Genomic DNA, 27,281 nt, shown 5'->3' on the forward strand with positions numbered 1-27,281 from the left:
ACTGAATAAACGAATGATGACGCCTCACATCTAGACCGTCTGATAGTCACATCGAAACTGATGGAGACAAAAAAAAAGGAAGAAAACTGTAGGCTGCGCTTATCAGGGCTCTCAGAATAGACGGCAGCGTAGTTGACGATGACTTGACTTTTTTCTGCGCCACGCGACGAAGCTAAAGATAACGTTGCCGGCAGTCTAAGCTTAGTATTGAGGGTCCCCAGTCAGAGAAATGGGCGAAGCGCGTTTCGAAGATAACGCCAGGAATCACGGGAAAATCGTCGGTCAGCTACTTTCGGTTCCAATTTTCTCCCACGCTCTGTCTATTGCGTTGCAATCGCCGTGCATGCGCGTACCGTTTATTCCCTCATTTCTTTGTGCTGCGACATCGCTCATTGCACAACATCATCGCAAGATCAGCGCACGCTGCATATGAATGTGTCCTGAACGCAGAAATTGGCAGTAACGAAAGGTAAGCGTGTTTTGTCGTGCTTATAATATGCCAGCGTACGCTGGCTGTTCTGCGTATACACGGCAGTCGATTTCACCTGCGTTTCAACTAGTTTAAAGCGTCGGTCATAATATATTTGTTTTTTCACCCCACTACGAAGGGCGGAAACAGGCGCAGTTTAGCACACGATAGATGTACTTTCCTCATAGCGTGTAAAAGCTGCCAGTGGGTTAGCAAACTATTCATACATGTCACTGTGCGCACAATGCGTCTCCCCGCATGACACTGCATGCGCAGAGAAAGCCTCGTGCCATTTACATTATTTTGGTTTCCTTTTGGGCTAAAATGCACTTTGAAGCAGAGCACGCAACGTCACGTTGGCCTTGCAATGATGCAATACGATCAGCGAAGTTTCAGTGCAAAAAAATATCAGAGGAGGTGAAAGCCTTTCCGCTCAACTTTGGCTGCACGGCCCTAGGCACACACGAGTCGGCTATGGGGCGACTTGAATTCGCTAGTCATGACCCATGACTAACTAGTCATGACTAACTAGTAATGATTGGCTAATGACTATCTAGTCATGACTAACTAGTCGTGATCGGTTAATGGCTAACTAATCATGATTGATTAATCACTAACTATTTATGACTAATTAGTTGATGACTGGGTAATAATGACTTGTGACTAGAAATGACTCGTTGATTTTCACTTCAGATGTAACGGACGGACGGACAGAGTCACGGCCGAGAGTGTGAGTCATTAAAGGCTTAATAAATGGGTAAAACAACCGGTATTAACACAGCGACAGCCATGAAGCAATCGAGCAGGAGAAGAAAGTTGGTTCCAGAGGTAGCGGTAGCACACGACTTTCCTATGATTTTTTGCACTGACTCTGGAAACACACCTCACCCTTTATCACAGACATTTTGAATTGGGCGCCGGGGTCTTTGCAACACGTCATCAGCGGACGTTGTGTTTGCACTAGATCTCCTGCGCTCCTCGTGAGCTCAGTTTCTCTGGAGCGAAGCAAAAGCACAAGATTTTCACGCGCTGTCGGGCTTTACAAAACTTGTTCTTTATTTCCTTTAAAAACTGATACGACGTCGTCTTCTCCGTGGCTACAAGCTCGTCATTGGCAACAACCGGCACCTGGCTTCGTTAATTGGAGGAGTGAATTAATTAATTGTAGTCAATTATCTGGTTAATAAGCACGTTTTTTTTTTTTCAAATACTGGCGTCTGCCGCAGCTGAGAGTTTCCTCCCGTACAGATGCTCTTTTGTTCTCCAAAAGTCTATTTTTCAGAGTTTTTGAAAGTGTTCGGCTGAAACACCCGATATAGGCAATTCATCGCGGACGAAAATTGAACCAAGATTCTGGAGCTAAGAAAAATCTCTTAGTAAGAATGCACAACGTGCGAATTTCTGTCTGGAAATATCGATCGTTTCCAGGCAACGACCGCTTTCCAACTTACGGTACTGGGAGCAACCGAGCTACTTTCACCGAAAATTTGAGTAGACGTGTCGGGGTGAAATTGAACGCTCCAGCTTAAGTGAGTGGAATTCTGTAAAAAAAAAAAGTGCTCATACTACGTTCTCTACTTTCACTTTCTGCTTCTTGTCTTTGCTGTGTGTGTGTTTTGCTACTTCGAAAGCACACGCATACTTTGCAGATCCAATTTCATCCGTGGCTCAGCTACCTCCACATCCTCGCTAAAATTTTCTTTTGAGCGTCAACGGGCCGACATTTTTAGTCAGTTTTCTATTAGGGGATAAGCTACCTGCAAGGAAGGTGTATAAAGTTTCCTCGTGAAGCTTGCTTGATTTGGCGATCTGAGAGGCAGACTGACGAAGAATTACACGAAATTTAATACTTCGCACTAAATGCACTTGTGCTATCAGCAGCTTCTAAGTCAAACAAGACGAAGTGCGGGGAGGCAAGTGATTCAGATAAAAAAAAATTAAGCCACCTATTTTTTTTTCTTGTGCAAACTTGTCCTAGGAAAAAAGCTGTAACCATTTTATTTTTTTTTGCTTCAATACCGCAGGCAAGTAAAAGGCAGTACTTCGAATGGCTGATGAAGAAATGACGTAGACGACACTGACGCACCGACTGAAATTATGCTACAATGAGTGATGTCTCTGAAAAGAAATAAACCAGAGGCTGAAGAGAGATGGCGGACTAATTGAAATTGGCTTGTATGGACAAATTACTGCAATCTAAAGAAAATGACATCTTCACTGAAAAGGGGCCTTTTATAAGACACGAAAAGAAAAAAAAATTGCAAATGATTTAGCGTGGTTAGTTCAAATGCACGTTAGGAACGCTATCGCTTCGGTTTTCACGTCGGTTTCGGTTCGAAGCTCGGTTTTCAAGGTCAAGCAAGCTTCAGACAAAGATCGGCGAAATAGGACTTATACTTCTTCGCCTTATGCGTATGACTCAATAGGGTTAACGAGTTAACGCCCACACATGCGGAATTGGTCACTTTCCGCTTTACATACATATATAGCGGGGTGTCCTCACACGACTCCTCGCGCAGTGGTGCAGCGATGCGCCGATGTACCCCGATGGCAGGTGCTCCCAGCGGTGGAGCTTGTGAGACCCAGATTGCTCTTCCAGAGCAACCACTCCCGACAAATCATTAACTTAACTGCCACCTGACACGGTGGGACCGGAGAAACAACGGTCAAATCGGTGAGTGAGGGCCTTAGTCCTAGCGCACTGAAAGCTAAAAAAGTAGTGGCGTAATACGTGCTACACCTAGTAGACTACCCTAATGCAAGAATTCATGCGTGCTGGCTCGTGTTCTCAGTCATATTGGTCGACAGCGCTATACGAATACCCGGAATACGCTTCCAGTGTCACACACCCTGGCTACGGAAGATAGAATTGACGATAACTGATATACGTAGACCTGCTGTCAAAGTAAATTGCGCTATCGCTTTAAAATTTGAGCTCATTTTGTGAAAGAAGCCAGAAGGTGTTTCAAGCGCGCCCGGGTTAAGTGCGTGAAAACTGCTAACAATTGTGTCGCTTATCGTGCTGTATCGCGCTGTGTCGCTTATCGCGCGGAAAGCTACCAAACATTTTTTTTTTTTTTTTTGCGAAGAACTATCTTAGCTCTCTGTGGAACAAGAGTGCTGAAAACATAATGCAGACAAGCATGCTAGAAAGGTACACACTGATTGGCTTATCGGCTTTATGTAAATCAATGTAACTAGGTCTCTATCTGCAACTTTCAGAGTTCGTTCTGTTTTCTGTTAGGAAAGTAACTGGGAACTTGTTATTCGTACGACGAAACCACGCTAAAAAGGACCCTGAAGCTGCTTTTCTTGCCCAATTCTTGCGTCTTCCCCGATAAACTAATTTTGCAGGTTTAGTCAGTGAACATAAATAAACCGTCGGCCGGTTTTCGTTCACGAGTTGAGAGAAAAGCGCCTTAACGAGTGCAACCTCAAAAAGGATATACCAAAACCTTCCCAGCTATGATGCCCAGATGATCTCCTTCTCTCTCTAAAATTGTGACAACTACGCCACTTTGAGTGAAACATTCAACTCCACAGAGTCGCAGTGTTATTCCGAAAAGTTGCATTTTGGGTTTTCCGGGCCCTGACGTTGTCTAATGTACAGGTCAGCATAAAGGCCTTATTTCAGGACAAAATTTAGAAGCTTCATGTCCACACCACAATTGTGCGTTAGCTATGCGGAAAAAAAATGGCGCCCCTAATCTCAGTTACGGTTGTCACCACCCCACAGGAAAGCGCTGGGGTTGAGGCGCCCTATAACACCAAGTGCTCTTACGTCCCGGTCCGAAGAAGTGAACGGAACACTCTCCTATTCTATCTTGTCGCCCTTTCCCGTTCCTCACCCATCAGAGTGCTCCAGCCCATTCGAAGCCTACCTGGAACAGATTCTCCTTCCATGCCAAGTGAACACGGTAACTATTAATTACGCCTGCTACGACGCCAACGCTTCCGTAGAAAAGTTTCAGAGCAGCAAGCTGTTCTTTACTCATCACAAAGCAAAGTCGGTACAAGGCCAAATCAAATAAATGTAAGGCTTATTCCGTCTGCATTTTGACATGATCACCGGCATTACCACCCGGAAACCATCTTAAATTTATGTCTTTAGGGAAAATCAACAAACCTGAAGTGATGAAAAGGCCAATTTGGCGGCACAGAAATCATCGAACTTTCCGAACATTTTAAATTTTCCTGGCTGAATTAGGCGCTCCAGGTACCGCGATCACGTGCTAACGTATTCAGGAGGCTCAGAATAACCGCCTCGTTTTTGATATGTACGCTGTACTTACGCTTAATGCGAATAATTCCGCGCGCAGAAGCGCACGACTCAATATTCAGAATGACATCCGATTGCCGAGTCTGCTTCAGGGAGAACACACGCATTCAGATTTGGCCACAAGCCACGTAGCCCAGCCTTGAATCGAGAGCGTGCACATCAATGACAGGAAACGCGACGGAGACAAATAAGATAAGCTACCTTCGTCCATTATTTTACGTACGGGCCTCTGTATATAACAGAAATAAAGCCCAATTTCTTCCGAGCCATTTATTAAATGAAGTCGCCTATCTTGTCACGTATTTTAGCGGAGCATGCGCAGCGGTCTCTCTCATGTCGGCTGGAAATCTTCGTTTCCGGTACATGGGCGGTGTGAACGTATGGTGTTGTTGCGCAAGCGCTGACACACACCGCGCCTGAGTATTTTCCGTCCTCTTTTATTATTTTTTTTTAGCGGTTCTTTTAGCGCTCATTACAACTCGAGCTGTGGCTTGCCTGCTGGCACGTGCGCTATTCGGATGTCGTCGCACCGGTGGAAGGCGCTGATTAAAGCCTGGCTTATCTGCGGGAAGTACGAAGCGCCAGTCTCCTTCCTGGTACAGCCCGTGAGCAGTCGCGACTGTCGTCGCACAGACATGAATAAACAGCAATCTAGGACGTACTCTTATAGACGAGACTCTCGGCTCACGCCGGTGGGTATTCTAACATAGCAGGATCATACTTGCGTGGACGTATAGCGGACATGCTATTGCAGAAATGCAAATCCGTGCTAATGTTCTGTACGGAATAGAAAGGCGCACTAATTTACCCACAGTTAACTTGAAACACTGGTCATCCTGGTCACGGCACCAGTTAACCTGAAACCTAATCCTCCTCGGCACCAGTTAAGTTTCTCCTCCGGATCGTCGTCGGAATGGCCGCTTCGTCTATGATCGTACGTGGTTAGCAGTTCGAAGGGCACTTCGCGCCTTCGTCCACTCGTCCGGCGACACGTTGCCGGTCGGGGCAGCAACTCTAAACTTCTTGAGAAGCAAAACTAGTTTATTCAAGACGAGACCAAAAATAAAGGCAACAGGAGAAAAAGGCGGTTAAAAGAAAAGTTGGCTAAAAGCGGCCGAGACTGGGACTCGGCGCGCTTCCTCCGCTCTTTGTTTGCAGCGGGTTTTAATACCTTCGATAATTGGGCGGAGCTTTATTAAATCTGCTGTCGCCCAATTTCAACCAATACTGCTGCAGTGGCACTGTACATACAAGTGGGCGGAGCCCAGTGCTCGCCAGAGCCTGACTCTGGCGGACCGCGCACTTTTCCTCGAACATGGAACCTATCGTGGCGCCAGTGAAGTCCACCGCTTGGTCGTTTCAGAAGTCACCGACCCCACTGACCCCCACCCACTTGAGAGCTAATCTCCCTTCAATGGGAAACGGTCGTCAGCCCTTTGCTACCCTGACAAGGCTGTTCGCGGTCTTGCACCCCGCGTCCGACAGCGTCCGAAGCGCGCGACGCGCTGTCATCATTGTCAACCAACCACCTCCAAACTTCAGACGGACACGGTAGGGGGAAATTAGCTACTGGCGCCGTAGGCCTCTACCTTAAAACCCACTCTCAGTGGACACTTGAACTGCGCTGTGAGAGAACCACGAAGGAGCGAGTCAAAGAAGGTAGAGCCAAAAGTGCACCGTTGTGGACGGTGTTGACGGCAATAACTTTCTTTGTACGGAAATATTTAGATGACGGAGCGTCAGTGGTGTCCTCCGTCCCAGACTTCATCGAAGGCTGCTGCCATTGGGGCCCTGATGACCATGTTCCTCTGGTCGTCGAGATCCTAGCTGGACAGTACCTCCTGCCACTGCTCATGTGTCAAGTTTGGTGTTTTCAGTAGTGCTTGCATTTTTTTTTACATGTCTAAACGTATAGTGGAGGGCTATGGATTGTTTTCGACCCCGTGGTGTCCTTTAACTTACTCTGATATCGCGCAGTTCAAGGGAGTTTTTGTATTTCGCCTCCAATGAAACCATTTCGACTAGGATTCGATCACACGACCATGGGCTCAACAGCTGAGCGCCATGAGCACTGAACCACTTCGATGTGGCGAGTGTGCGTTTCTACCTGGCTACTGTGCACGAGCCAAAAGCACCTAGCCTGTCCCGTATACGTTTACGTTAGCGCGTCTTCGCTGTGTACAATTTTTCAACACGCAAGGAATTTTTAGTACGCAAGGAATTTACCATTCTAGCGACATCGGTTGGTTCAATTTTCAGCCCCATGAAATGTTACTTCATGTTGCCCAAGGGTCTAACCTTGCGGAAGCGTACAGCTCTGTCCACTGTGTACTGCTGAAGCCCCGCTTATCTGTAAATCTTACACCAGGCGTCCGCTTGCAAGTGTTTGAATTCAGGAGTGCTTTCGCAATGAAGAACACTTATTGACTTGTTGGGGCCTTAGATATCGAACAGTTGACTATCGCCATTAATCAGCACACGCTCACCGGTCATCCGAAGCTTCTTCTTGTCACGGAGGCGCTTAGCTAATCCCCGACCCGAATTATATTGCTGGCAGTATTCCCAGCTTTCACTGCCTTTCGTGATTTTTGTAAGACAAAGAAAGAGCACGAATTACTTCACTTCTGCGTGAAAATCACGAAGCCTAACCGAAAAGTCCAACTTCGTGCGTTACGAAGACCTCGTGACGGACACGGGGCCGTACAGAGCCAATCCGAAAGAGCCCATCCGAGTGGTCATCTCGTACAACTCCCAGTCGTAAATCGGGCGCACACCCCGCACGACAACCGCGCAGGTGGCTTCCTCTGATGCGCCGCCCTGCCATCACACTAAGCGCTGTGAGAAGAGAGCTCCGCTCTCTTCAAACGCGCCCACTCCCGCGAAAGAGTGGTCAGTCGTACAAACATTAGCCTCGCGGCAGTTTCCGCGTAAGCCCCGGTCCGTGCAGCTCCGTTCCAACGAGCGGTATATCACGGCCGGGCGGGGCCTCATTAAAGCCGCTCAGCCGGCATGCAGTGTTTGCCTCTCGCGCGCGAAAGCTTCAGCGCACGTCGCTCGGATTAGGAAAGGGCCGTTGGTCAACGCGAGTGCAGCTAGGTGGGCGGCTGCTTGATGAAGCCTGACCGAGACCAGCGTTGTTCAGATACTTCGCATTGCGCCATAATAAGTCGTCGAGGCGCGCGAGCTTGGGCGACAGGAAGTGTTCGAAGCCGCCAGGCCTCATATATTAGCACACAAGCGTCTTATCGAGCCGTAGACACGGGACGTTGCGAAAACGCAATGGCGAATAGTACTAGTAGGCGTTGTTGCGTCGGAAGAGCCTTGGCGCCTGTCCTGAGCAGGTGCTAAAGCTTGCATCGTGCACAGGTGGCAACGACGGCTGCCTCGTTTTGCTATTTTTTGGAGACTTCATGGTCTTCGGAATAGGCCCGAAATAGACTGCGTCGAAAGTAGTCAGAGCGCGACCTTTTAGTCGTGAGACATTTAACATCAATACTTCTATGGAGGACTTACTCTAGGGTAACCGGGATCAGCTCAGTCTAGTAGCTTATAACTGAAAAATCCCACGTGGGTTAATAATGGGCCTTCAATATGACCTCCACCGCCCACAATGCGGGCCCACTGCGGGACAATTGCTGATCGAGAAAAAGGGACAGGGGAATGTGGCAAAGCTATCGCACTCTCTCTTTCTCTCTCTACGGCGTCTCAGCAACAGCCAGCGGTCCCCAAACTCCCTCCCCATTTCTCCTCAATAAAGTTTATTCGACTCCACTTCTCTCCTTGAAGGAGGTTGGAGAGTGCGGGAGCTTTTTTGTCCGCATTCTTGCGCGCAGGCTTTGACATGTCTACAACTAACACGCATAGCAACAATGGCTGAGGGGCCTACAAACTTAGGATTTCATCGTTTGGCTTTAGGTCCCCTAGAGGCCGCTCCGTGCGTCATCAGAATAGGAGGAAAAGCGCTTCTAGTCAGAGTTACTGCGCTTACATGATAGCGTTAAAAGGCCCTGTAGTCCAGAAAATCCGGCGTCGACGCTGTGAGCGAAAAATCACGAACATGGCGCGGGCAGGTGGTAGCTAGCAGCTGACATGGCCGGGCGCAGATTGGTCGTAGGGTTGCGCGACGTCACGTGACATGGCCGATTTGGGAGGAGCTGCCAACTCGGGCTTCTCAGCTGAGATGGGACGATGAGGGGAATCAAACCCTTTAGCGCCTTTCCATTCCGAACCTTAGGCCACGCAGGCATGGTAATATGGATTGGTTAAACGGGGATTTATATGGACGTTAACCCACTAAAGCTATCGCGTCATACCTTTAAGGCGGAGCTGAAGTGTCTCCTCCAGTTTTTCTCATAACCTCGCAATAATAACCGCGCATAGATCAAACACCAGTCCGATGCAATGCGATGTCAGTGCACGTTATGGATCTCCAAGTGGTCGAATTGTACCAGAGCCTTCCATTACGGCACCTTTCCTCTATCACACCCAACTTCCTACTTTCAATACGGCGCGCTTCAGACGTCTACCGAGAAATGAGACAGGTACTGCGCTTTTCATTTCCTCAAAGCCAGCTTTCATTTTCGGACCAGATACCCGAATAATAGAAATTTGAGCGTCATAATGACACAGTCATCTTGTCTATCCTGCTGTGGCAAGACTGACTTCTTCCAGGCCGCAGCATGTAGTGTGCCAAAGGCTGGCACGACAGCTTTTATGAGATTGACCTCAAGCGCAATGGGCCCACAATTGTAGAGAACCCGACGTATCACCTAGGCAATGATGATTTTTATTTCCTCGCTTACGTGGTGCATGAGGTCTGTGAAAAATTATGTTCCTAAAGACATCGAAATTTCCTTTCTACAACGAGGTTGCAGCCAATTAAATATAAATATATCTAATAAACTTAATCAGAATCAGGTGCAGGTTGTAGCATCAAAAACACCACTTTGAAGCAGGACCCATGTATTTGTGTTACGCGTGTAAATGAATGTGCACAACATAAGTATGGTGCGTAGCGTCTATTTGTGTAGCATAGTGTGCGTAGTATAGCGCAGACGACGACAGGTATGTTGTGTAATTCATGGGCTCCAAGGATGCTTTTGTACCGTCCCGTCACTTATCTGATTTATAAATCCTCCACTGAAGAAATGCCGCTTCGTTCTCACAATATAAATCTCTTGGACTTGTCGGCTCCTCGGAAACGAACCCAGTGTACGAGTATCTGCGTAGGATTGGGTATTTTGCCTGCGTCACCGAAAGACATGACAGCGATCTTTAGAGCACGAACACACGCACTGTCAGCGGCATTGTTTTCGAGGACACCACAAAACAAGAACAACAAAGACGACGACTACAGCGACAAATGTGTCCTAGTAGTCCTAGCCCGAGAGATGGTAAAGGTCCATGGCTTCTGCGTGGCTGCTGAACGGAGGTTGAACGACGCAAGAGTCCTCTATTGTATTTGCATGGGAGTCGAACCTGTCTAGTGGCAGGCATATACAGAAACAGCAAGGTCTCTATACAAGCCGGTCATGTCAGGTATTATGTACCATAAATTGAAAAACCTATGAATGAAATTGTCTTCTTGGATTCAAAACTGTGTTTAATAAGCTCTTTTCAGCCTACTGGGTCCGGACCTGACTACTTAAATGGAATGTAAAATTATATGTCAGAGCACGAAATTAGCAAAATTTTATTGATGGAATATTTCAACTTGCCAAGTGTGGGTTGGGAACGCCTTGAGTGTGCCGATGCCTAAAACCAAGCGAACACCATATTTAGCATAACTACAACCAACAACTTGATGCAAGTAGTTCACGAACCAGCCCGTAAAGTTGGTTTAAAGAATTCATTATTAGATTTGTTGTTCCTTCCCTCCAACCTTGTCAATTTCACTGTTCATATTGAAAAAAGGACTGTCTCATCACTGCCTGGTTAGTGTTTCATTACCTCAGGTACTACATAGAAAAAAAAAACAATCATCACTACGCTGCTTTAACGATTATTCCCGTGGTAACTACGCATCTATAATTGAACACGTGGAAACCTGTTTGTAGATTTCAATGACACTGATGTCTGCGCACTCTGGGACCGTTTTTTTTTAATGTGTTTTTATTGCATCTAGATTTTTGTACCAAGCAGATACAGACAGTAACGTAAGGAAATCCCATGAATGACATGCCGCATAATTAAATTCAGACGGAAAGTAAAACGGCACAAGAAGGATCGCACACAGTCTAATCTGTTAAAGGATTTGCTGGACAATCTAGCCAGTACCATACGTGATTCAGAAGGCTGTCTTTTTTTAACAGATTACTACAGAACTACATGAAAGGCAAATAAGTTTTTGAATTTATCAGTGAAAAAATGAAAGCAGGAGCACAAGCTTATGTGGGCAGCGCTATGGCGTGTGGTCAGAAGGCTATTTTAATAGTTATTTCCAAAGCTTATTTTCCACTAGGAGCACATGGGCCGCGAGCAGCCGAGTGTATTATCCCTTTCAAATCCTGTTCATTTCTTACTCTGCTGTCTTTTCTATGCTCTTGAACCTGAAAACCACAACGTCATATTGCCCTGAGAATATTCGAAATATATTACTGCGTTGATATGCCAAAACTCTGGCTAATTTTCTTGTCATTATTTTTGGCGCTTCTTTGCTGACAGGCAAATTTCCTAACGACTGGAGGACAGTCCGAATTGTTCCCGTTTACAAAAAAAAAAGCAGATAATCTTTTGTTGCAGAGCTGCCGTCCCCTATCATTGATGTCATCGTGCTTCAAGCTACTAGAAAATGTAACTACTAAAATGCTTGTACGAACTTTAGGAAGAAATTTAATTCTAAATTAATTCCAGCAGCGGTTCAGAAAGGGCTTCTCGACGGTAACATAACTGCAGTAATTCATTCATTTGTATCCTGCACATATAATAATAGCCAAATTGATGCATTTTTTTATTTTACCAAGCCATTTGTCGAAGTTCCTCATGATCAACTAATTCTGAAAATTAAATAAATTTGCATTCCTGATATCTTCGAAACGTGGATAACCGCACATCTAAACGACCACTGTCAGTTTGCGGAAGTGGGTGGACAACGTTCGGACTCTCTTCCAGTTTAATCCGGTGCTCCACAGGGAAGTATATTGGGCTCTCCGCTTTTTCTTTGGCATACCAATAATATTGTTCAAGTGGTTAGCCCATCGGTGCATATTAGATTGTTCAACAACGATTCTGTTTTATTCAGCTAAGTTACAAATAAGGAAGATGACAATGACCTGAAAAACGCTGTGAACAATGTTTCGAACTACTGCGACCACTCAGCCATGGTTCTGGATGCTAACAAAAGTTTGCACCCTCCGATAACCCAGAAAAACATGCTTAATAGGCACACATATAAATCATGCTTTTTCACTCCTCAACAATTATCTAACAATTAGGTGTAATAATAACCGGCAGTCTATAGTGTAACTTGCATATAAGCAATATTTGCTCCGCATTTCGCAAATCGTGCTGCTTAACACAAATTGAAAAATGGCCTTGCAAACATTAAGCTACTTTGCTTTTCTTTTGTAGTGCAACCTAAACTCGAATATGCGTAGTGTGAGACTCCTAGGCTGGTTGGTTGGTTGGTTTATGGGGTTTAACGTCCCAAAGCGACTGAGGCTATGAGAGACGCCTGCAAACACAGACTCTCCCACCAGTTTAACTGAAATTAACAAAATTGAACGCCTTGAGCTTCGAAGAAAAAAGTTGAGGCTAAAATTTCTTTTTTCTCGTATTAACTAACAAATTCGACCTTAAGTCCTCATTATACTTAGTTATCTGCAAGACAAACTCGACGTTAAAACCCTAGTTCTCTAACCATTATATTTATTTATACAGACACTAACAAATTTTCATTTTTTTAACTCAGCCGCCGTGGTGGCTCAGTAGTTATGGTGCTCGGCTGCTGACCCGAAAGACGCGGGTTCGATTCCGGCCGCGGCGGTTGAATTTCTTTGGAGGAGAAATTCTAAAGGCCTGTGTACTGTGCGGTGTCAGTGCACGTTAAAGAACCACAGGTGGTCTAAATTTCCGGAGCCCTTCACTGCGGCGTCTCTCATAGCCTTAGTCGCTTTGGGACGTTAAACCCCATTAACCAACCATTTTTTAATTCACAATAACTGGTTGGAATCAAATAACCAAACCATTTCCTCGTGTGGTGTAGCCAACAAGTGCTACTTGTGTTTGTTTTTTCATTGTTGCTTATTTGAGATTTCGCTAACTTGTGAGCCCACCCCGCTCAGACCTAGTGTCGGCAGTATTCTGTAAATAAATGAGCGTTAAACTTCTTTAACTTAATCTATGTGGCTGGTTTCCTTGCTGCTGTGGTAATTATCTCATGAACCTAAAACTCAAAAAGAAACCAAAGCAGACCACGGGCGCACATTTGAATAACATTGCTCGGTTACCCTCGTTCTCAAACGAGCACACACAGGCGCTGCGTATACGTGTAACGCCAGGAAAGCAAAATACTCGTTTCGACTCAGCATGCCAGAAGGTGCGCGGTTAAACGAACGCGAAGGCTTCGAGAGAGTGCGACAAGCCTGCTGGTCGCTCCGGCGGCAGCATGTTCGTGCCGTCCTGCGCAAACAAGGAACGGCGGGCTTCTCACAGAAGCGCTTCGCGAAGTTTCCCCAAACAAAGGAGCTCCGCTCTCGCACAAGGACGCCGCGCGACCTGCGTCTCGTGTTGTCCCTGCCCGTCGCTTTGTTTACGCACAGAGGACATGTTCTGCAGCCGCCGACAATCGGGAGACTCGAAAAGGCGCTAACAGCCGCCAATGCGGGTGGGAAGGAACCGCGCGTGTTCGTTTAAGTTGCGCTGGTACGCAGCAAATTTCGTAAACATTGAAGATCCTCCTTTGTTCTTCAACATGTTTTCTGGCAAGCAGAAAAATATCAAACAAGCAATCAAATCTCTAACGCAGAAACAGGCACGTTCTAGTCTATGCGGCTGAAATCGTTGCGCCGTAATGATAATATTTAAATATCGGAGGGTTGCTTAGCTCAAGCATAATGCATTCGCATATAATTAACATTTTTTTTTAAATGTGGGCTGATTTGTTCGTTAGCACAATATCGATTTAAATTAATCCGAAATAAAAAACAAACAGTACCTGATTTTTGTTTAGCCTCTGAGTGTCAGCTCAATACACTGCACGAACGCGCACTCTAATACGATGAGGCTTCAGAAGCCGTTCTGCACCAATTACGCCCATCAGACAGTGGACTGTTTGCCGTGACGCATTAAATGTTTTTTTTTTTCAACGCAACTTCCTCCCTGCTCCTTTAATTGGTTGCATATAATAAGACGTGACAGAGTGTCGCGTCATATTTGTTCCTTAAGCCTGTGTCGGAAAGGTAAGTAAGATGCTCATTTAATACATTCAGTTACACGGCTAACTCGTCGATGGTGTCCACGCATTCAGTATAGTCTTTATCAATTAACTCCTCTCCTTTCTCCTTTTATTGGCTGTGTGTCATTTTGTTGCCGGCGAAACATCCAGCCCGCAATATCGCCTATTCACTCACGGGTAGCCGAAGGAGAAATTGTGCGGTAATCGCTCGGACGTGCATTTCACTGGCTACGTAACTCCGTGGTTTCCGAGCGACACGCGAAGTCGGTATTCAAAAAAAAAAAAATGTTTTTGCTCTGGGCACAAAGCTGATACCACCAGAGCGTGAAGCATGCGTGCTTCGGACAGTCGGTTTTTGTTTTTGGCCGCACATGCCGCACACAGGAGACCTTGACGATTCGGTCGTGACCTTTGTACGTGCGACGATCCAAACCACAGCTGCCATAGCGAAGAGGCACAAAAACAAGTAAAACGTCAAAGCACTTGAATTTTTAAGCAGGAGAGCAGCGCCGAGCACAACGCACTTCCTTGTATACTGCGCGTTAGGAAAGTGCCCTACGCTGTCGAGTCAGCGCCATGGAAACGGCCGCGACGCTTGGGCTGGCATGCCAGACTGCGCAGCTCTGGCTGCGTCGTTAAGAGGCCTGCAAAATGAATCAGCTCACAACGCGCGCCCTGAAACTGAAAACATTTTACGCCGCGCGCAGCACCGCCCTCAACGTCATACTTAGCGCTCAACTGCGCGTCTCTGCTGAGCGGAGCTTTTGCTGTAGTCCTATTCGTGCTGCATAGATATCAATCTGTATGCCAAAACTATCGGTAAACTCAAGAAGTAAAGCATTTTTCCCAAGCACTCTCTCTCTCTCTAGAAAATGCGCACTAAATACTGATAAGCGTGGGCCTGCCCCGACTATTCCGGTGGACAGGACCTGTTTTTCTGGTGTTTTTGTAACGCTGTTCTTTTTTTTTTTTCAGGTAGGTCCGTCTGCCTGTCTGTTATTTTTGTTCATTTCTTTTTGCCTTCTTCGCTTTTATGTTCGCCTATTTACCCTTGGTTCCAGCCAAGCCATAGTTAAAAAAGATATGATCTGATAACCGCACAATGTAAGAATAGAACTGGTCTTCATGACGCTTAAAGTAATTGAAAACACTCTTAATGAAGGCCTCGACTGACGAAAGAACGTCGAGCAGTTAAGTAACCCTGAACAGCCTTGCATCATAGCTGCCGTTTTTTTTTTTTTCCAGGCTTCAAGTATTTTGTCCTCAATGTTTTTCCCTTTTCTTTTTGCTCTAGTGGCATGCTGGAAGATTAGTGAACCCCGGCTCCTCAATTCTCATCACCCGTCCACACTTTAAAATATTTACTTTGAACGCGCACCGATAGAGCGCGCCACATGCTCGGCTGCATATTTTTAGATAGTGTTTTTCATTCCACACGACACTATTAGCCCAGCAGTTTCCAGGGGAAAAAACTATTCGCTCGCTGCTTCGTTTAAACACGACCATGTTCTCATAAGAAGACTCAAGTTTCAGGGGCTCTGAAATTCAAGTCCTTTTTTTTGGCACAGAGGTTTCTTCAGACTTCTGATAGTCTAATATTTAGACGATACTGAAAGTAGTGAGTGTTAATTTATCGGCAAGGTATTAGGCCTCAGACTATGAGCCTGGCCCTTGAGGTGTAGCATGAGCACAAGCTTGGAATTCCAAAAGATTGGAAGGAAATATTTATCAGTGTGAAGTATTTCCCCGTTTAGCCGCCGCGGTGGCTCAGTGGCTATGGTGCTCGGCTGCTGACCCAAAAAGTCGCGGGTTCGATCCCGGCCGCGGCGGCTGGAATTTCTTTGGAGGAGAAATTCTTGAGGCCCGTGTACTGTGCGATGTCAGTGCACGTTAAAGAACCCCAGGTGGTCGAAATTTCCGGAGCCCTTCACTACGGCGTCTCTCATAGCCATCGTCGCTTTGGGACGTTAAACCCCACAAAACCAAACCTATTTCCCCGTTTACATTAGCCACTCATTCTAACAGAACGCAACTGAAAATGCATGTTTCACACAAATAAGAAAGTTTATCTCGTCGAAAAGATAGTTCACGTGAATGTATTGCCCCGCTACAACGGCAGCTGCAACCAGCTGTAGCTACATTCCAAATGCGTCTATAAGATTGCCAATGGCACCAGTTCGATCGCCAGATGCTTCCGAATCACGGGACAGCAGATGGCATTCCGCAATTGTGTAGTGTACAAAACCCAAGAAAAAAAAAACGCAAAAGCTGTCAGTAGTGCGACAGTTACCACTTCGCACTTCACGCAGCTGACTGCTTCGGGATTTTTCCCAAGCAAGATAAATTTAGTTTCTCTAGATTTGCGATTGTCTTGACAGCCGAATGAAATAAAAATTTCTCCCGTGCAACCTTTTGAGCGCGACTTACTGAAAATTCTCCCAAGCAACCCAGGCCGTGCTAAGCTCAGGCGGACGCACCGTGCAAGCGAACGGTTAAAAATAAAAAAAGGTCAGCAATGATGCTGAAGCGTTTTAGCGGAGAAAAATTATGCATCGATACAACAAACGCTGCAAAGAATGTTGAATATTAGGACAAAAACAATGCAAGCGTCCGCAAGTATGTTTCAGGGCCCACTTATCACACGCTCAGCAACGGGCAAGTTTTGCTGTTTAGCTTAAAAAAAAAAAAAAACAGGCGCCGTACGCACTCTGCTAATTGTTTTGACGGCGCACCTTTACAGTAATCGGCAGAAGGAGACATTGTTAGAGCTCCAGTGGTGACTAAGGAAGACATTTCGGAAGCCGTAAACCGATCACTGGGCTGTAACTTTGCCACTACAGGCTGCTCATGTAGAATAAATAAGGTCAGTTCGCGTCCTCCGGTTATTCCTCGTCGTAGTTGTTAACCGACGAGCAACGACCCTCGGCTGGTATGCCCAGGCAAGGAAAGAAAGCACTCACCGACTTCTCACCGCATCTTGATAAAGCCTTGTTTAGGCCAAACGCGAATTAGAAGCGCTATCACTTCGGTTTCGAGACTCGATTTTCAAGGTCAAGCAGCCTTCAGTTGAAAGCAAAGGGAGTGCCTGTCTCGTCCTCTTCTCTGTTGTCTTCGTTGTTTAGCTCTATGATGTCAATGCAACTAGCCCAACTTTCCGTCATTCGGAGTTGGCTTCTAAGCTGTGTAGTGGGGCTCTTGTTACGTTCATGAAAGCCCTACACATTCGAGGGGGCAGGGCCAGTAATCTTCAGGTGATTCTGAACGCTGGGTATGCATTACGAGCCACTCTGTGTGTCTCGGAAGCGAGAGCGCGTGGATATAAACTTTTGATAAGAGCTGTACATTTGCGAAAACATTCTCGCCCATGCTGGCACTCTCCCAACGGCGAAATCTTAACTTTGCACACAACTGTTACCGCACCACCAGCGGTATACTGGTTGCGGTTCTGATGCCGTATTTCACTTCAGCTGGTACTGAACCAGCCAGAGTTCTCTTCCAGCCAAAGTGATCAGCTTTTATCCACTTTCATTGACCTCTGACACTTCGCCATGGCGCCAAGCGTTAAGAAAACAGGGACAGGCTCATTGGCTGCCTTTCCTTCTCTCCCACCCATGTGATCACTGTTATTGCTATCATTCTGTTTAGAGCTGGATAAATGATTGAAATCGCCGCAGACGCCTCGCGTCGCTGGGCCTTACGGCAGAGGATGATGGAGGGATAGCACGCGACAGACATCGCCCCGACGTCGTTCGCTGCACCAAGCATCCGCAGTGGTGGCCATAGCCTGATCGCGAGCCATCTTGGCGGTGACCTGGGCGTCATCGCTCCGGCCGTGCTCACCGGACCGAGAAGCAGCATCGATCGAGCACCTTTGTGTATTTTTGCATGAAGTTCTTTAGACCAAATATGTGCTCCTGTGCATGGTACACAAAGTGACTAAGAAACACACAAAAAAAAAAAAACTCTATAAATGAGGTATTTCGGACCCTCGCCGTTATAGACGTCAGCGTTTTGGTCGGAAAGAAGTCACGCTTTCGAAAATTTGTTTTGATATTCGACAATCTCTCTTTTAAAGCTATGCTGCAGTGTGTAGAGGAGCTGTAAAATTTCAGTCGATGTTGTTGCGTGCCGCAAAAATATGTATGTTTTGGGGACCGGAATAAAAACAGAATATGATCGGCTCACAGCTGACAGTTATTTTGACTTTCAATTCGTTGGCTGCCATAGGATAATAGCACAAGCTATAGTCATTCAGCAATAGAGGTTATGCAATAAGAATTTGTACATCCAACTTCTGACATACAATTAGCTAATTTCTGTTGAAACCCTTCCCAGATGTCATAATAATCATTTTTTTTAATCAGTACATACTAGTCACTTTACTTTAGCAACAATCTCCTACTTCTTCAAAGTGACTCGTAGCGAATCGGGAATGTTTTATATAACGTGCTACTGTTTCGTTTTCTTTTATTCCGCTTTTTCCTCGTATGTCAACACCGAATATATAATTCGTCGAAGCAGGGATCAGCGCAAGGCCCCAAATTCGTCTTCCTCTCTCTCCTGCAATAGCTTCACGAGTTCTGTATTTCGCGTAAACCTCTGTTATAAACAAAGTTAACAAACCCCGTTTTTCAGTTTGCCGAGGTGCGAAATTTACACCTGGGTGATCGACTACCTGCAAACTTTGTTACCCTGAGTCATAATTTTGCGACAAATCCCGGATTAGAGCTCTGATGCTGTTTTTAATACAAAGCAAATATTGCACTTTGTAAATGATTATTTGACTCCTCAGCCCGCTGCGGTGGCCCAGTGGGTATGGTGATCGGCTGCTGACCAGAAAGGCGCGTGTTCGATCCTGGCCGCGGCGATCGAATTTCGATGGAGGCGAAATTCTAGAGGCCCGTGTACTGTGCGATGTCAGTGCACGTTAAAGAACCCCGGGTGGTCGAGATTTTCGGAGCCCTTCACTGCGGCGTTCCTCATAGCCTGAGTTGCTTTATGATGTTAAACCCTCATAAACCATAAACCTATTTGACTCCTCAGCCTCGAAAAAAAATTACACACCTAGTATACCCGAAGTAGAAGCAAAACATGCTTATTACGTTTTTGTATCAACCTGTACATTTTTAGTGCTCCCTGTAAAAAGCGGAAAATCGAAAGTATTGACAACACAAGTAACGGACAGCCGAACCGTGAAGATTCCGCGGTTACGTTTTTGCTTCCACTTGAACAATTCCTCGGACGTAAGTTTCGTGCTGTTAGATGAAAGAACTTGGTACTTGCCTATGGAAGCCCAGAAACACTAGCGTTTTGTATTTCTTTCTGGATAAAACGAACTGTACTTTGTATGCAGGAAGTTCACGCTAGCGCTGCGCGACCACTTCACGTTGGAGTTCGTTCTTTTTTATTATTATTTCTAGCAGAGCCGCTGCGCTGCCTTTCTTCGGCGTATCGCCTTTGACACGCGCGCACGCCCATCTATTTTTCGAGGCCATCGCTCCACCGAGATGAAAATGCCAAGTTCTCCAGCTACACATCACGGCTTCCACTCCTTCTAAAGTTCAGTCTCAGAAAGAATCCACGAAATGAATTTCTGGAGAAGCATTAGTCTTTTCGCAACGTGTCGAAAATCTATCATATCATGGCAGGAGCGGAACAGCAAGACTCGCTGCATTACTAGGGTTACTATTTCTGAAACTGTCCATTCATGCGGCGAGAAAGAGTCCCTAAACTTCGAAAAATAAATGCAAGGACCAGAGTACCAAACTATAAACTTAGATCCTATAGCCAAGAGGCGGTCGATAAAAACGATGGTTATCGTACGACTAAACAAAAGTGCAATTTGCGGGGAGGGGGGAGGGGCGAAAATTTTGAATCTGTCTAGCCCGTCAAGAAGGTCGCTTCAGCACCTTATACAATACATGGGGCTCTTTTGTAGGTAACTTTGTTTTTGTATGTTTTTCGTGGTTTCTACTTTTATTATTCGTGTCATGGCCAACCGCGCGCTGGTCGTGTTGGAATTCCAAGTTCGTTTTATTATTTCATTGCACTTCCATTCACGCGGTAGCTTTTTCTCGCAAACTCCTTGAGTTTTTCTTTTTGCATCGTTCAGCACACAATTGAAAGTCTGCTCCCGCTGTCTATGAGAAGTGAGTCCTGCGCTCGAAACAGTATCAAGGCAGCTAGAGAGGAGGAAAAAATGCGGGTGATCTTACCACTTTCGAAACACCTCCAGGAATGCATGCGTTTGGAAAGTTTTCGGCCGACTGCTGTGCCGCAAGAGCGTGGCCACGGAATAAAATTCCTCCCTTCGCACAGCGCATTCATTTTGCATTTTCAGGAATTCCGGGAGGCTCTACAGCTAACTAATTCCGTTCAGTGTGCTGTTGATAACGTAGGATTTCTCCCAGTGCCTTAAAGTCAAGCAGCTGTGCCTGGGCTCTCATATATTCTGATATATGTCTCGAGCTTCTTTAGCAAGCCATCCCAATGGACTTGTTCTGGAACCCAGAGTGTGGCAATATTTTTGCAGCTCCAAAAAAAACTTCGCTAAGTGCCAAGCCAGGGTATTTCAGTCTTCTTGCCGGCACTTATTTACCTATATTTGTTTGTTTTAAAGCGTAAGTCTTTGAGTGCTCACGCACCTGCAACACCTCTCAAGAAGGAGCTTAGAAGCTGTTTTGGCAGAATTTAACCTTAATTTATTCGTCGAAGTTTCTGTTGCTTGGGCGCAAAACTTCTACTTTCTATCTCTCTATTCAGTGCATATTTTTGAACATTCGTGCGCTCTACGGGTCCTCATTCCGCAGGACGCCGCTCGATAGGAAGCGTACCAGAAAACAGCAGCAACATGAAAATAGAGCACCGGTTTATTAACCTTCTGTTGAGACGGGCAGCAGAGCCAGACCGCCGTTCGCGTTTGTTCTAATAAGCACGCCAGCTTTATGCAACCCCGCGCACAACATGAGTACGGCCATAGTAAGGCAACAACAATGAGGCCTAGTTAGGCGACAGCTGTGTTCGTAAACAACCGCAGTTATGGTTTTCGTGGGGTATGTGTGCTTATTGCTTGCTTGCCTTTCTTCTAGCCTGCCGCTTTCATAACACCCTGGTGAATCATAACAGCTGTTGAGAAAATGGGTCTGCTGTAGGATGGCTAAATATTAGTTAGGTTTAGGTTTAGGGGGGTTTAACGTCCCAAAGCGACTCCGGCTATGAGGGACGCCGTAGTGAAGGGCTCCAGATATTTCAACCACCTGGGGTTCTTTAACGTGCACGGGCATCGCACAGTACACGGGCGTCTAGAATTTTGCCACCATCGAAATTCGACCACCGCGGCCGGGATCGAACCCGCGTCTTTCGGGTCAGCAGCCGAGCGTCATAAATATTAGTGTGGCTCCTTAACTCTGCTCAACTTAAGCTGATGCAACTTTGCATTTTATATCCCGGTAACTCGATATCTCGCCCCATTTTATGTCGTGTTCCAACATTTGTGTCGGCCGCATCATTCGTTGAAGAAGCTCATTATATGGGCAGACATTGCAGTTAATGAAAAGTATATTTCGAAACTTATTACATCTGTGATGAAAAAAGCATTACCGCAACTAATTAATTATTGTTTCTAAATACTGCTTTGGCCTGCGTTTTTGTTAAGGCACTTCTTTACTAGCGCTACTACAGGCGTTTAAAATTATGGTTGAGTGGGAAAACGAAGTCATAAAAATGTAGACTTACGCCATCAAAGCCTCAAAAAGTCCTCTTCTGAGGGTTTTGAGCTTTGAGCCGCACATACTTTGCCGTGCAAACCTAATTACGGCAGTGTTCCGCTGAGCCAAGAATCAGTTTATACTAACCAAGTGGTTCTTTCCCTTTGTCGAAAATGAGGAAGACTCGAGAAAAGAAAAATTTAGTCGGAGTGTGTAAACACTGAAATGTTCGAATACGAATCGTATATAGTCATGAAAGGAAAATGCCTTCGGGTATCGAATATCGAGTATCTCCTCAGTGTAGGAAAATCTTCAGAAAATGATAAACAGGCTTATGTTGTTCCGTTTATTTTTAAAAATATCGTATGGTCCTTGCAACTGAAAAAAAGAAAATTAGATTGGCTCAGCCCCAAAATATATAAAAGGTGGCGTTGACAGATATGGATTGGGCCTTTAGGGTATTGAAATAAAAAACATACTGTTTGTTTGGCAGCATAATTGTTTGCAACCTGCATTGCGATTATGCGAAATGAACAAAATGAAATCTGTGTAATAACACATGACGGTCGGCTGAAAATAATATTATGGGTGATAAAACCTTCGACGAATGTGCGGCCGATAACCGCCATCGCCTTGAGTAGGCGTTACAAAGCTCAGAAACCGAAACTACGCGGCCAGTCTATTTTATGGCTTAGTGACAAGGGGCCACTTATCATGATTACGTCGGCCATTATGCACATGTCTTAGGTGCGCGGGCTACAATAGACCACATAATAGGCGGGACTTTTACCCGTTCGCTCTACTCCGCCCCCCCTATCGAGAGCATCATGTGAAATCCTGCAAGTGGGCTTTCCTGCATAACATTGTTAACCAAAACGATATAGTGGAACTCACGCTAGAAGAACTGCGAGGGCGACAGGACAAGTGCCATTGGTGCAGGCGTTAGGCACATTATGGATCAAATAAAAAAGCCACGCGAATTCTTTTTGTCATTGTTCAAAGCGAGTAATCGCCCATCTTGTTCTCTTCACTTGACATGTGAGAAAGCCCACTTACGGAATTTCGCCAAAGATCCAGGCCTAGAAACGTCCCAATGTGAGCTGTTCACGCGATAAACGACGTTGAAGAAAGCGAATAATACACGTTTGCACTGTTTTTCTGACACCTTAATCTCGATGTTCGGACAATTTTCCCAGATAATATAGTTTTGCCACAATTGCATCTACGAAAGTAGGCGCCTATTCGATCATTGCCGAATGTTCGAAAATGTGCGAATATTTCAACTCCACAATACGAATATAAAATGTTTATTAGAGTGTCTCTATTCGACTAGATAAATTAATGTTCGAGAACTTGAGCATATAAGAAAATTTCCCAATATTCACGTATTTTCGAGCATCAGTTTGACTAATCGAATCTCGACCAAATAATAAACATTTTCGAAGCGTTTAGTACATTTCGATTATTCGCACACCCCTACTTGAATTTAATCATCAGTCCTTCATCGCTTGCTCGCGTTTTCTGGCATCTGCCGAAACATCACCCTCAGGGCCCTCTCAGACGAAGCGTATTTAGCCAGCAAGCATTGTTATTACTCCAGTGTCTGCGCCCTACATTCATAATCGTAAAACAATCATTAGTTATGTTTGCGCTGTGAGAGGACGTCCTGATCTCTTCTTCTATATTTCTCGCGTGCGTTCTTCTTCAGAAATAGCCCAGCGTGCAGGAACAATGCACAATAGACGGCTGCCTAATAATGCCGTGCCCTAAATATCGGGCGTAAACACCGCCCAAAGGAAAACATTCGAACAGGTTGCTTTCCTCAAAACGATCAAAACTGCGACTTCAGGTCGGCAACGACCCAGATAGGCTTAGCAATATGATGCGCTGTGCCGCAACGCTCTGAGCTGCGTAGCTGAATGACGCAATACCTCAGCACGTGCATACGTAAACACAAGTGCTGAAAACAAAACGGTAAAAAAGAAACATCACTGGAATGAAGTCCTCTCAGCGTAAACACGCGGTACCATTATAACCACGTCACAGAATGTGAAACAACGGCGCTTGAAAAATGATGCTCGCTTGCCACAGCCGTCGGTGTTGTTTTGCTCGAGATCACTGGCGCCAGAAAAACGCAAACCCTGTCCTCACAAACAGTGCGCAAACATCGCGCTCCGAACCACAGCTGTTTTCTAAGCTGGAAAAAGATAAAAACAGTCGTTACGTAACGCCCCATATATCGCAACCGGCCTTAATTTAAGAAACTCCCTTCTTCCTCGGGTCTGTATACTAAGGAGTCCTTCAGATACGAACAAGGAAGCGCGGAACAAGGTCCGCGCGCGTGCTCGAGGCGCAGAAAGTAAAACAAAAAAAATCTGGAAAAGAAAAACACTCCGTCCGCTTCGCGCAAGGACGGCAGCTGTTTCCTTCTCTCCCTCCTTTTTCCTCTCCTTGTGCGCACTTGAGGGTTTTTACTTTTTCGTTTCGCGCCCGGGCACAATTCGTTTGTGCGTGCGAGCTGGCATTTGCATGTGGAACAGTTTCGCCCCTCCCTCTGTAGTCAACAGTGCCTGCAGCTGCCATATTGCTATCATTGCCGCTGCTGCTGGTGCTGCGTCCAAGGAGATCGCACCCTTCCGTTTCGCCCCTCGCGCCCAGTATTTTCCTCACGTCTCCACTTTTCTCGCTTAGACGAGCCTGCTGAGTACTTCGCGCGCTGGGACCTCCGGGGGGGTTGCCTGCATTATTTCTTCCTATTTCGGGGCCCACCGAGGGGCCGCTGATCGATACAACAGGCTCTCACGAAAAATGCCGGCGCGTGAATGTTTTCCTCCTTTGCTTTTTCCTTTAGAAAACGTTTAAAAAAAAAAAGGAAAGCGTGTGCGTCCTCTGGAGAGATCCAAGGTCTGTATATAAACAAGGACGTTGAAACAAGTGTAAAAAAAAAAAAGCGTGATTTCTTTTAGGTTTTTTTCTTCCTTTTTATTGGCCCCCACTGCAGGCTCGTTGGAGTACGAAGCTTTAGCTCTAATGCGGGCATTTTTTATTATTTTTTTACTGTAAAAGAAAAACAGATCAGAATAGATTCCCGATTGTCGCAAGGCTTCGTTGGTAAGTGAAACTGTAATGCTACGCTTCATTTTCTCTCGGGAATTTCCTAATCAGCTTTGGGATCCGCTTTCCCTTCGGTCTTGCTTTCCCGGTTGTTTAACGAGGAAACGAAATTAACTGACTGAGCCGTAAGTGCTACGGCTGGCTCTCGGGGCCAGGCCAAAAATCGCGGGGGCCCCAATCTCCTTTTTCGCGCAGATCGCCGCGCTGTCCTCTTTTGTTGCTGTCGTTAACTTATAGCTTTCCGGGGTGCTTTCGTAATATCCAAGGCAGAACACCGCCATATTTAATGCTCCGGCTAAGTCTGTGTATACGCGTATGCTCCAATAATTCTCTCCGCGGTAGTCTTTTTTTGCGTGCCTTATCGGGGCAAGGAATTCAATTAGAACCACATTATATTTGGGTGCAGGAACTTTGATTCGCCACCTAATTGACGGAGGTTTAGTCATAGATCCCTGAAAGAGAATATGCAGCATGTACTTTCGCAATAGGGTAATTTTTGCGCGCGGTATGCGAGGGGATTCTACACAGAAATTGAGTTATTTGTTCTCATTGGCGTGTAAGTGTGTGTGCACGCAAAATAATATAATTGCTATCTTTACAGACGCGGTCCTTTTCTGATGCCCAGATTAACGAGAGCAAGAAACAAATGTGTATCACAAACACAGTGTGCTCAGCTTAGCGAGTTGTTTCGATTTCTGCGCTGTCTTTGCTATGCGCACTTCGGCTTGTTCTTTGGCTACGCGGGTGCCACCCGACAGACTGGAGCGGCTGCGACATTTCTCCGCTTTTCTTTTCGGGGAAAACTCCGGAGCGGGATTCACAGATGACTGCCGGTCACTACGCACTGCGCATGCTTCATCGTCGAAGAAGCTGCTCCGTCTTTCTCCGTACTATTCGGAACGACCGGATTACTATTCTGTTTGACATTAATGCAGTTCCTTCAATTTCGGGAGTTGAGACAACCATGATTGTCACAGAGAACGGCGTCAAGAAGCTGGCCCTCCGAAATGAGTTTTTGCTGAAAGTCGGATGCACCGCAGCTCTCCTAATATTTTCACGAAACAAAGTGTTTGAGACCATAAGTCATGACGAGACCCCGCCATTGGACGGACACGGCAAGGATGCTGCATACCGAGTGATTAAGGTTCGATTTCTCTTTCTCTGTGCAGATACTTGAGTAACTTCTGAGCCTTAAAGATGATTTCTCAGTGCTCGATGGTTCTGTTCCTTTAGCAGCGAAAAAAAAATAAGAGCAAGACAGGCTTCCTTTCCGATGTATGATTTTTAGAGCATTTTCACGGAGCCATGCTTGAGAAGACTGTATACTGTCAAAGCTTAGTTTAAATCACAACGGGAAGCGTAATAAGTGATGTTTTATGAATTCGCTGTCAGTTTTTTAATATTTGATTGAATTCATTATTTGATTTTCAATATTTGATTTTCACGGAGCCATGCTTGAGAAGACTGTATACTTTCAAAGCTTAGTTGAAATCACACCGGGAAACGTAATAAGTGATGTTATATTAATTCGCTGGCAGCTTTTCAATATCTGATTAAACACTCGATAATTTCGTTTATTAGAACAGGGCGGAACTTTTCATTGCAAGTGCGCGAAGAAACTTGCCGCTGCGATGGCTGAGGCCAACTCACCGAAAGTGCCGAGGCAGAGGTCGATGCTGCTCCCTGTTCCCGACTGGTCTTGAACCACCGAGTTCTCGCGCGACCTCATCGGAAACACGTGCACTCGCGGCGAGTTCGATCCAGAACCGGTGGCACTGTAGAGACCGTTCACTTTCGAGTCCGTCGATCCCGACGAGTCCACGCGCACGGCCAGCAGGGAGTCTCTGCATGAACGAACATCCCTTTGAGTGATAATAAAAAAAGTGAACGGTTCCTTCAGGACCTTTGCGGACATGAAAATAGTGTGGGCGAATTCATGGGCTAGAAACTTTAGAGCCAAACAGCCAAAACCTCTTTTACTTTAGAGTGCTGAATGATTAGTCATAACTACAACGATGAAATGCTAGCCAGATCAAGGCGATGACAGAGAAAGCCGCTTGCCACTTACAGACTCATTTTATGTAAGTATTCCCACGAACATATTTAGGAACTTCGCCCAGGATCAGGAATGAGGCATAGCACACGGAAAGGCACAAGGCCACAGGAAGGTAGTCATACGCAGGCACTGCTATATGACAGCCTCCAGCGGCTTTCTGTGAGCTGTGCTCCTTACCAAGAATGTCAAGCAAACACTCCGAAACTGCCGCTTTACTCGAATTTGAAAGCTAACAGAATGGAAGGGAAGATCTTACGTGGATG

At 45.9% G+C, this 27,281-nt stretch overlaps 1 protein-coding gene across 5 annotated transcripts in view; it reads right to left on the minus strand.

The window, feature by feature from the left end:
- Positions 1-27,281, minus strand: part of LOC149371665 (solute carrier family 35 member F3-like) — a 317,875-nt gene that overhangs the window by 111,599 nt on the left and 178,995 nt on the right. For all 5 annotated transcript variants that reach the window (XM_089565903.1, XM_089565902.1, XM_089565904.1 and 2 more), the window contains one exon: positions 26,613-26,806. In XM_089565903.1, the coding sequence (XP_089422029.1) occupies positions 26,613-26,806 (194 nt within the window). The remainder of the gene's footprint in view (positions 1-26,612; positions 26,807-27,281) is intronic.

Source organism: Amblyomma mixtum, chromosome 1, assembly GCF_055824585.1.
Source record: "Amblyomma mixtum isolate Tamu chromosome 1, ASM5582458v1, whole genome shotgun sequence".
Taxonomy (NCBI): domain Eukaryota; kingdom Metazoa; phylum Arthropoda; class Arachnida; order Ixodida; family Ixodidae; genus Amblyomma; species Amblyomma mixtum.